This window comes from Anoplopoma fimbria, chromosome 4 (genome assembly GCF_027596085.1).
Source record: "Anoplopoma fimbria isolate UVic2021 breed Golden Eagle Sablefish chromosome 4, Afim_UVic_2022, whole genome shotgun sequence".
Classification (NCBI taxonomy): Eukaryota; Metazoa; Chordata; class Actinopteri; order Perciformes; family Anoplopomatidae; genus Anoplopoma; species Anoplopoma fimbria.
In genome coordinates this window covers 16,258,305-16,270,298 of record NC_072452.1, presented here as the reverse complement: position 1 = coordinate 16,270,298, position 11,994 = coordinate 16,258,305, and the positions used below count along the sequence as shown (strand labels likewise).

At 37.9% G+C, this 11,994-nt stretch overlaps 1 protein-coding gene across 1 annotated transcript; it reads left to right on the top strand.

The window, feature by feature from the left end:
* Window positions 1-7,355: 7,355 nt before the first annotated feature.
* arr3b (arrestin 3b, retinal (X-arrestin)) lies at window positions 7,356-10,087 on the top strand (the record flags this gene model as incomplete). The annotated part of the gene is made up of 13 exons (XM_054597125.1): window positions 7,356-7,391; window positions 7,556-7,616; window positions 7,703-7,747; window positions 7,845-8,038; window positions 8,196-8,255; window positions 8,359-8,435; window positions 8,546-8,681; window positions 8,774-8,858; window positions 9,034-9,106; window positions 9,398-9,535; window positions 9,709-9,786; window positions 9,879-9,902; window positions 10,012-10,087. Coding segments are annotated over 13 exons (1,083 nt in total), but the record flags the coding sequence as incomplete, so codon positions are not given.
* Between the last annotated feature and the right edge of the window lie 1,907 nt (window positions 10,088-11,994).

Below are 11,994 nucleotides of genomic sequence, written 5' to 3'. Positions count from 1 at the left end.
CGCACACACGGCGCCCACACACTCACACACGCACAGGGCAGAAGTAGAAACATACCAGATGGGACAGGCATGCAACAGAAACCAGACTAATTCAAATGATTTCCCAGCTCTGTTGCCATATAAGGGAATAGGAACACCCTCCAAAAAGCCCAGCTGATGACTGCAGTTGTCTTTGCGTCGTCCAAGCCCAGATTCCATTTAGAGTGTGTCTGAGTTGGACGTGGGCTTCTCCGGGGGTCTCACTTTCATGCTGGATGTTTGGTGTGCTGGCGTGTGCGTCTTGTCAGTGGCGTCCCGTCCGCACTGGCTTGGACTCCGGCGGTTCTTCAGAGTGCTGTCAGAGCAGAGGGAGGGAGCAGAGAGGCAGAGGACAACCCCGTTAGAGCGCCGGGCAGACAGAGGAAGTGACTCGACATTCCAGATGGCCGACATAGCCAGGGAGAATTCTTGCGAGGGGCTCAACTCAACCAGTGTGTGAAACAGCAGACTGCTTCCTTTTTTCTCTCTCTTCTCTCCTCTCTTGACTTATTTCCTCCCTCGGCCCCCTGCCCTCAAATTCCAAACAGAAAAAAAACACAGCTTACCACACACATGTGAGCTGCCAGGCTTATCCTCAGTTTCCTTCTTTCTTTTTTCATCATCTTTATCTTCAGATGTTTCATGCTCTTGCAGTCATTTTTACTTTCTTTCCCCCCTTTCTTTCTCCTGTCCCGACCTTTTCCTTTTCGTCACCCTTCCCTAAACTTCCCTTCCTCTCTTGCACAATCCTTCCCTCTCAGCAAAAAGCAGCCTCCATATGGTTATGATCATCCTTCGCTTTCTTATTTTTGCCCTCCTTGAACAGCGCCCATTATTCAGCCCTTCTACTTCCCTCCTTCCCTATTAGCAGGAGCGTATAACTCTGTGGGAAACCGTTTGATCCCATATTTGCTGTTCTGCTTCTCACTACTCAGCAGAAATGTACCGACCACCAACCGCAGCCCCATAAAACAAATAGACACAAGTCAATCCCAATTTGATGACTTGTAGATTTAACTCTCAATCTGTAATCAGTACTTCTCAATATTGCTTTGAGCAATCTACAGCACATAATTGAAGGATATACTGTATCACATTCCACTGAGGCTCTACAGCGATGCTTTAAGCTTAATGTTAACGTTGACATGGTAACATGCTCCCGATGACAATGAAAACATGCTGATATTTAGCAGTTTATGTTTAGCAGGGATGTTTAACATGATGGTCCTCATAGTTTAGCGTGTAATCTTGCAAAAAGAAATGCTAAAAAAGAAGCACTTAACAAAACACAACTGAGGCTGAGGGGAATATCTTTATTTTGCAGGTATAGAGGTGGTCATAAATCAAAATATTGGACAAAGATGAAGGTGATCACAAAGTGATTAAAATTCATCCTACTGGAAACATGACTGTTTGTACCAAATTTCATGGCAATCCAATATTTCATTCAAAACAACATGTCAGGCTCATGGTGGCGCTGGAGCAAAAGTCAGTTGAATACATCATCTGGGACCGAGGTTATAAATGTTGTTGTTTTTTTGTTTTATTTTAGTTTAAACTTTTCTATTTAATTTTAGTTTTTAAGTAGTTTTCAGAGTGTGCTTGCTAGTTTTAGTTTAGTTTCAGAAAGTTTTTATATATTTAGTTCTAGTTTGTTTTTGCTAGGGCCAGGTATGTCTCAGAAGTAGCTACATAAACATACAACACACATGGTTGGAGAACTGTGTAATGGAATGGCCATGATATATAATCTTTTATTTTTGCTTGCTACTCTGTGTCCAATGTAATGCAAATGCAGCACTTGCATTACATCTATTGGAATGTCAAGTCTGTTCAATTCCCGTGGCACATGTTACAAAATGTCATGCTGTCTACTTTTTTCGGTATTGATATATATTATAGCTCAAAACTAAAACGAATTTATGTTAATTTTCATTCTATTTTTATTGGGGTTTTTTAACAGGCAATATCATTTCAGTTTAGTTTTCATTCTTCTTAAAGGATATCCTTTATATCTAATTTCAGTTAAATAACAACATTTTACACTGTTTATATTAATTTAGGTTTCAGTTTTAGTTTCAGTTGGGAACTGTGGATGTTGGTACAAGATTGTGTGCCAATCCATCCAATAGATGTTGACATACTGTACTGGATAAGTAAAAACACTGACCTGCTGGTGGCATTAGCAGGAAAATCAGTGGGTCACCAATGTCATTATGGTTCATCCTCTGAGGACAATGGATATGTGTACAAAATGTAATGATCAATGATTTGGTTTCAGCAACCAAAAAATAACTTTTGTTTAAGCTTCATCATTACAACAACACAAGCTTTGTTGAAGATATATATCTCCTATGTAGGGCTGATAACATTTACCTAAACCACAAAACTTAATAATTAGTAGCAAAGTCCCAATCTTTAGAGTAAGATGATTACTTTCTCTTCTCCATCCAGATATAAATGCTTTGCATATGAAAGCAGTAGTTTGGGCAGGATACTGAGAAAGACACTGAGACAGAAAGATGTTCTCCATTTCTAAGAACTGCCTGCTCGCTTTCATCTACCACACCGGCTGTGAGATCAAATTTAGAATTTAATTTGCATAGTTTTAGACAACCTATCTGGATGACAGAGATGCTTGAGGAGCTGTAGCTGTGCTGATACAGAGCAGTACCTCCATGGAAATACATAGCATTACTCTTTATTATATAATCAAGGCCAGGTAGGAAGCCAGGCCTTGATTATATAATATGTGAGCCAACAGTAAAGAGTATTGGAGCTTTCTATAAAACATATTGGGTTTCATTTAAAGCCTGCACCAGAGGATAAAAAAAAAGAATAATTCAAAAACAGAAAGTATCGATTAAAATCTAAGATATATAACAATAACAAAAGCCATTTATTTAATTCTACGATTATGTTTTAAAGAACAACACAATTCAGCGAACCACGTCATGAATAAGAAATGGATGGTGAATATGTGCTCTGGCTGTGCTCATAACAGATATGTATCTTTCAAACTGATGGTGACACCAACATTTTGAAGTTACACCAACAGTTGAGTATCAGCTGCCAAAAATACAGCAGGCCAAAGGTCAAATGTGAGCTGCAGTGCATAATTGACAGAAAGCTAACAGGTAAGCTCCCTGTATCACTCACTTCATACTCAGAGGTTTGTCTGTGTTTAAAGTGCATTTATCATTTCAATTAACGATGTTGACTTTAGTACTGTACAACAACATAGTAACAGCACTTCACAGAGTTCACCATCAGTCATATCTGATTGTGCTCCTGTCAACGACAATAAGACAGCCTCACTGCCTCAATTTAGCCACACGCTGAAGACTGTGTTATTAAGAAGTGGTAATACCATGGTGCTGTAATGCACCGGGACGACACAGCAGTCCCTCAGAGGGACGATGTTGACTGTCTATGTAAAGAGCTTGCCAAAAGTAGCTCCAGATTAAGTGTAAGGGGCTTATATGACTGTATTTAACTCCACACAGACCAAACCGGAGACAGAAAATCCAAGAGAGAGAGAAAATAAGATTAGCCTTGGATATTTTTGTGTCTTTAGTTTGGATAGGATTAAGAGGAAAACGAAAATACAGATATGTACAGTAGCTACGCCATATGACAAACGGTGCTTTCTCAACTTCTGACTTCTCCCTTTGAATCACATCTTAAAGATGTAATGTATAAAACACTGGACAATACTTTCATATTCTATCAGATATCTTGCTCTGATTCATTCATTCATTCACTCAATTCACACATTTCTTTCATAACTGTCTAACAATTACACTAACCTTAAACCTGTCTTTACCCACGAGAAGCCTGAGAATAAATAGATAGTCAGTATGTCTTTAGCATTAACAGAATGTTTCAGTTAACACGACGAATCAATGCGGTGTAAAGCTTTCAGGCAGAACTGTTTCCCCCAGATGTGGTTTTGTTTGCCCGGTGAAGTGCACAGAGGCTGTATCAGAATGACTGTAAAAGCCAATAATAGAATAGACAGAACAGAAGATGATAGAAGCATTCAGGTTATCTATTATAGCTAAAAAGAATTAATAACTTGATTACAGATCAGCCTGAGAAGCTGATGCTACTGATTTTGAACAGATCCTGCATGTAAAGGCCTCACACTTATTGAGTCTATTATCTAGTTATGAACCTGGAACATCAGCTGGGAGCCCAAATAGGATAAGATTAAGTTTTGTGATTGTAAATCTTTATGGACACACCTTTAAAAAATGATATTCAAAGCTATATGAGATCAAAAAAACTAATGAAATTCAAGTCTCAAGCACAAATACCAGTAACACATATGTCATGCAACTGATTGTATTTAAAAAATATGCATTTCTCAAACTGTAATTAAGAATAGAATTATAGGACTTGAAAAGCCTGAGCACGATCAGTTTTCCGTTTGCTTGACCATTTTCTGCCTAAACTGTGGCTGTGATTTTGAAGTTACATAAAAGCCTCATATTTACATAAAGGAGTCACTGCTTCCACAAATCACCACTCTTCCAAAAGCAATTGTTTGCTTGAATTCTTACAGTAACATCTGATATACTACAGCAGACTAAAGCACGCTGCCCACAGGGGCCAATAGATTCATACATGTAGGAGCGAAGCTGCATGTAATATGTAGAGCACTGCTGCAGAATGATTAGCGGAGCACCTTTAATGTATTAAACGGCTTAACTTTATATTGCCTGCGTACTCCTGGCGGTTGATCCGGTGGGGTAACGTAAAGCAGTGCTGTCCTGTCTGGGCAGCTTTGAAGAGATCTCAACCCTTGCCCTTATATGACAGTTGAATGGAGTCCAACACACACATCCAACAATAGAATTCTTTATCCTTGACTGTCGGGGTGTGACAAGCCATCCATAAAACCCATCATCCAGCTCCCTCATTGATCAATCAATTAGAGCTGTCTGAGGAGGTGAGAAGATCCTTCACCAATCCATTGGATTTACCTCAATTGCTCTCTGCGTGCAAGTGGATCTTCTAAAAGTCACTGCCAATGATTGTTGGTCCTTTGAGACATATCAGCCAGGCAAAACCTGTGCATCCTACTCAAACACCAACCTTAAGCAATGGAATTGAATGGCATGATGACTATTTTAATAGTTGCAAAGCATTGTTGCTTGCATAAGTCGGCAGGTCACTTAGATTTATGTAAACCTGCCATGAGCACAGATTGCACAAAGCTTGGCAGAGCAGCCATCTGTCGTTGGCTCCCATAACAACCAAAGTCCAACTAATACCACTCTACTCCTGTCTAAGCTTTAAGAAAGGAAGTCCTTGAACATTAACGGATACTCCATTCACAAGGAAATCCTCTAACCTTAGTCAGGATCAAATAGCATCCCAGTATTTAATCACTGAGCCACAAAAAAAGCAATATTTCCACCATTTTTTACAATAATAGACTTTGAGAAACATTTCCCCTCCAGGTTTCTAATGTCAGTGGACAGTTTGCAATTTTCCCTACCGTCATTCAATAATTAGGCTTCCAAGAAAAGTTTTTTTTTTTTTAACATGTACTTAGAGTGTTATATTAAAAACTATATAGAGCTGGGTGTTGTTCAGTCATAATCTGGGTAAGCTGATTTTATTCATTCGAATATGGAGGACAGTATGTGCAAAGTGTTTAATGCACAATATTGTTCCAACCTGCTGCACATAAACATGTAAAAAAAACAAAAAACCCACCCCCCCAAAACCGCCCACGTCTCTGAGCTTTTGAAGTCACATACACAACATTATTTTTACACACGCTGTGCACCAAAACAGTAGTCTTATAATGAACTAATCTGATTTTCTCTAAAACAGTCGTCTTTGTCAAGCTGGGTAAGCTGAGGGGAGGGCACCAAGGTTGGGAGGTCATAGTATAAAAGCACAACAGGCATTGATTGGCACACAACCCACACGACACGCCGTCAGTCAACAGTGACGGATTACAGAAGACAGCAGGGAACACCGAGGTCACGGTAAGTGAGCGGTTTTCTCTTGCTGACCAACATTACACACATTAGAAATATAATGAGATGATTTAATGATATTACAGTAACTGCAAAGAGGAGCATTTACTGAAGATCTGTCAATGTGGCAATTTCACAGGAACATATGCTTTGACCACTCAAACTATCAATAAGATCAAAGGTTTAGGAATGTTGAGGATTTTTATTTTGTTAAATCAATTGTAAAATCAGAAAGATACTGTTTCTACTAGGAAGTTATTCATAACTTATGGTTTCCATACCATTACATGATGAGTCTTTGATGAACTTCATCAGTGATGATACATTTTTCTAAAAATCTCCTACATAATGCTACAATAAACTACAAATGATATTGAATCCAAAAATAACCAGTGAACCTGATAGTCATAGATTTATCTGTATGAAATGTTTTGGTAACTCAGCCTTTCCAACTTTTTTATTTGCAGACTGGATCCATAACTTTGCTATCAAAATGTCAAAGTGAGTATGAAGAGTTTTGACTCATTTGCTTCATAATTCAACAGCTATCATGAAATGGTACCTTGTTTATACATCTTTTCCTTTAAATTGTTTAAGGCCTTAAAATGTGACAAAAAAGACATTTGTTAAAGCTGTTGCCAAACATTAATCCTTAAATTATTGTAATTGAAGTTAAATTCAAAGAACTACTTCGATATTGTGTTTTAATAAACTGATTTTTGAAACTCGGCTCATTCAACGGAAACAACAAATGCTCTGCACCCATGCAGGGATCAAAGTGGATAGTGACATCTTGGAGGAGGCACTTACAAGTCCCTCTCTGACTCCTCTAACACTCTAGTCCTCCAGGATATGGATAAATCCTGATTAAGATGGATTGTGTGGATGGGATCTTGGAAGAGAGATTTACAAGACAAAGTAAAAGTTTTAACGAGATTACTTGGAACACACTGATAGAGGCAAACACCACCTGTGTATTTATGGCTACAAGCGACAGCGCTTGTAAGGTTATGTAATGCTAGGAATCTTTAGAGAGATAATATTTTGGGATATGTAAATTAAAAATTCCCCACGTTTGCCAAGAAATATTCAACATTCATTAATACGGGTCTATTCTCTGCAGGAACATAGGATTAAACCCGAAAGATTTTCAGGAATATTTTACTTCCATGAGTCTTATAGTCAACCCAGCACCCATGTACAGAATTTAATAACAGAAATCATAATAGAAAAATAAATAAATAAGCGAAACAGTTTCTGACGTCTTGTGTTTGTATCAAATACATTCAGTGAGCTAAAAGTGTAAAATAATTAAATAATTCACTGCTTTTTCCCCCTCTTTTCAGGGTATTTAAGAAGACCAGCGGCAACGGACATGTAAGTGGAAGTGGCCTTTATAACATAGTCATTATAAAGCAACCCCTTGGTCATAGGGAGGAGTGCATTTTGTGTGTAGCTATTCCAACTCCCAGAAATAACTTCCGAACTCTTGTAACCTTGGCCTGAGGAATAACTGTTTCTTTTTTCTCCGTCTCTCTCAGATTACCCTGTACTTGGGGAGGAGAGACTTTGTGGACAATGTGGATTCAGTGGAAGTAGTTGGTGCGTGGCACATCCTCAAATATGCACACATACAGTAGATGTGTCTCTGTGTGATCTAAATCTAATGCTCCTCCTCTCATTTGCAGACGGTGTTATTAAAGTAGACCCCTCTGGTCTTGAGGGCAGAAAAGGTATTTCTATCTCATTCGCCGTCAAAGAAAAATGTTATAGTTCCCGAATTTATGCCACACAAAGACTACACTGATTATATTTCTCTGTCTATTGCAGTATTTGTCTACCTTGCTTGTGCCTTCCGCTATGGAAGCGACGACTTGGATGTCATCGGGCTGTCCTTCAGGAGAGACATCTGGATACAGCGCATTCAGGTGTATCCACCTACGGGTGATAACGGAACCAGAACACCAATGCAGGAATCCCTCATGAAGAAAGTTGGAGAGCAAGGATGTCCCTTTTCATTCCAGGTGATGAATTATAACTAACTAACTATTGATATAGCAAATTAACTGTCCTTCAGACAAACATGAGATCAATAAACCACATATCATTACTTCACCTTTACTTTTCAGTCATCATCTTAAAATGTTAATTATTAATGTGCCTTTTTTCTACTTGTTTCAGATGCCAGCAAATCTCCCATGCTCAGTCTCCCTACAGCCTGCGCCAAATGATACTGGCAAGGTACTACTCCTGTCCCTCCTCATTATCCCTTTTCACTCTCTCTTATACACTACTTTAAAAGGTTGACAAACAGAAAATGTATTCGGGTCTTGTTCTGTTGTAGGCTTGTGGAGTGGACTTTGAGGTTAAAGGATACATTGCCAACGCAGCAAACAATGCAGATGAAGTCATTGAGAAGAAGTATGTATGCTCAAATTCAAACCATTCTGTCAACCCACTCTTGTGTTGCATTAAAGGACACATAAAAAGGTTATCCCTGACTATCTTGCCTGTGCATTTTGTGGTCTTAGGGACACGTGTCGCCTGATGGTACGCAAAATACAATTTGCACCAGCTACCAACAAGTCTGGACCCAAGGCTGATATTGCCAAGCAGTTTATGATGAGTGACAAACCTGTTAACTTGGAAGCATCCCTTGAAAAAGAGGTACATTGAAGTGTACATACTATCGTTTTGGCATAATATATATGCATAACTTTTGCTATAATTATTCCAACTAAAATATTTTTTATATTTAGACTTACTACCATGGAGATCCAATCACAGTCATGGTTAAAGTCAACAATGAAACCACCAAAATTGTGAAGAAAATCCAAATTTCAGGTGAGCAGCAAGGAAAAGATAAACACTTGACTGAAGTTCAATTCTTAAAAAAAAGTTTCTGTGTAAAGCTTGTTAGAAAGGGAGGAGAGAAAAAGAATATGGGCAACGGTTAAAGTATCTGTGTAAAGTGTGAATGTGTATATATACATTTTAACAGAGCTATTTCTTTTTTTAGTTGAGCAGCTAACAAACGTGGTGCTCTACTCATCCGACACATACTCCAAGCCAGTCTGCTCCGAGGAGTTTGGGTAAGGCTGTCACTGTATCAAAAGAGGCTTATTAGCAGGATCTGAGATTCAATTTAATGAATGTATTAATTAGCATTTTCTGAGAAATTAAATCTATGTAAGTCCTTGTTATAACTAAATTCTCACAATTCTCCATTAAATTAATTCAAAGCAGCTTTTACTGAAAAAAATGTTATGTCATTGTTGCATCTCAGTATGGATTGAGTAAAAACGTAACTAACACGTATAATGTCTGTTGAGTTAAACATGTATTATTACTTATTTATTTCTATATTTCACTGCTATACACAGGGAGACAATTAACGCCAACTCTACATTCGAGAAGTCCTTCCAAATAACCCCCCTGCTGGCCAACAACAAAGAGAAGCGAGGTCTTTCAGTGGACGGACGGCTAAAAGACGAGGACACCCACCTAGCATCCACTACCCTGTAAGCCACAAGTCTCTCATCAGTGGGCTTACTGTGAGCTAAGGATTGGTTTTCATCCTCTTATTGAGAGGTGGTGGTGGCGGTGATAGAACCCTGCATTGTGTCATCCACTTATCGTGTCTTAGACCAAATCCGAAAGCTCTGGAAGCTAAACTATTTCTGTCTCCTCACAGGAGTCAAGGAGAAAAGGAGATGCAGGGAATCATCATCGCCTATAAAGTCAAGGTCAATCTAGTGATGGGTGGCGGAGGGTAAGGCTCAACTGAATAGAAAATATTTATGCATGATACTTCACATTGTGCAGACTAAAGGTTTATTTTATTGTCTTCTTTCTCCCCAAAAGCCTGCTGGGTGGCTTAACAGGAAGGTAAATATTGATTCTCCTTCATCTGTGGTCACATGGTATTTGTGGGAATATTAAATAAATTACTATTCTGTATATTTTTAATGATGAAACTTTTTTTTCTCATCTTCAGCGATGTCACTGTGGAGCTTCCTCTGACTCTGATGTCCCCAAAACCTGCAGGTGAGGGCAGTCTTTTTTGCATATAATTGCCATTTACAGCATTTACTTAATCCTAAAACATTATCCTTAAACAAAAAGATAGCATTGATTAATTATTGACTAGGTTATATTTCATGTCCTCTCCTTATATCCTTCTATTTCATGTCTTTGCTGTATCCTGAGCAGAAGTGTAAGTATAAACTAGTCTCTATGAATGTATTAACCTGTGGCTTTGATGTTTGTGACATGCTTCTTATATTTTTCTACTCTGTGTTTGTGTTTAATAAACCACAGCCAATTGGATTAAAGCCCTCCTTAGTTCAGGTGAGGTCACCTCCAATTCAGTGCATTTTAGGATGTTCACTTCTTCAAGGGCTACAATGCATATCTTCCCTATGAAATTGCTACCTAATCTCAAAACTGCAATGTTAGATCAAGTTCATGACGTACATTGACAAAACAATCAAATGACTGTTTAATTTGTAAGACAAGCCTTTCCAAAGTAAAGGGTTGGCATTGATATGATGACCCTTGAATGAGTAAACTCTTCATCCCAGAAACGTGTTGCATTTTTTTGTTTGTTTATTACCTATATCCCCATTAGCTGACGCCTTAGTGGCTGTTAATCTTCCTGGGGTCCACAGAAAGTACAAAACATATTACATACAATACATGACGTAAAACAAACAGTTTTGTGTGAAATATTACATTTGATCCTGTGTTGTTCCACCTCCAAGATGCTTTTTTTGTTACATCATTCAATGGCGACTAATTGAGAAGTTATAATACAGCTATTACTGTATGCATGCAATAGATAGCCCATATTATCCATATGCAAAAAAGGGGTAGTCTGCATAATGTTGAAAATTATATAAAATGCGTTACGTGAATTATCTTGTAATGTAATGTTGGACTCACAGAATCAGCTGTTTGTCCATTTCATGCCAACAGGGCAGACATCTCAATTGAAGCCATGGAGGGTTGAGATGACCAGCGAAGGAAATCACCTCTCTGACAGAGAATACAGAACACAAAGGAATTCAACATCAATTACGAAAAGCACAAAGTGTCGTTGAATGATTAAAATGTTCTTATTTCACCTATACATGTTCATTAGGCATTATCACGAGAGCTCAAAAATAGTCCCTGAAAAAGGGTCTAATCTCTGAGTGACATTTCTCTGAGTGGCATTATAGCATTTAATAGAAATAAACAAGTATTGTATATGTTTGTTTGTCAAATAAATATTTCTTAGACGTTTCTTTCTATGTGTTATGAATACCAATCCTCTATGTATCCTAAATCTTCATTGCTGTGTCATTAGAGCCATGATATATTATGATTGATCGTTGTGGGATAAATATCCCCAAAATACTCCTACCTGTGTCACTATTTATTGACAATAAAACTGAATAAACTCCTTGTTTCCCCCAAATGATTCAAATGTTTGTTTATTTTGCTCCTTTTTTTTATATCAAGGCTTATATTTTGTTTGTTAAAACTGAGAATGAATCAAATAACAATGATTTTTTTAAATAATAATTGTACTTACTACCGTGAAAGAATACCTTAATAACGGACTTTTGTTATCAAAGATTTTAGGATTAATGTCTTTATTTTCTAATACAATACTTTTACACTTTTATTTTTATGTTAAGTGTGTATATTTTTTGGGTACTTAAATAACAAACACTGACACAGAAACAACTCTCTGAAAAGTTGCTGGGAAAGCAATACAATTAGCTATCTCTTTTCTGCACATGGATGCGGTTTAATGGCCCAGTTAATGTGACCCAAATAGAAAACCAACCACAAACTTAGAGAGCCTTCCTGTTCATCTGCTTCTTTCTTTTGCCCAAAATAAGCACCAAACACACTATTTATTAGTCCCGCAGCGGGGAAATGTACAGGATTACAGCAGCATAGAGTATAGTGCAAACAAGAGACATAGTAA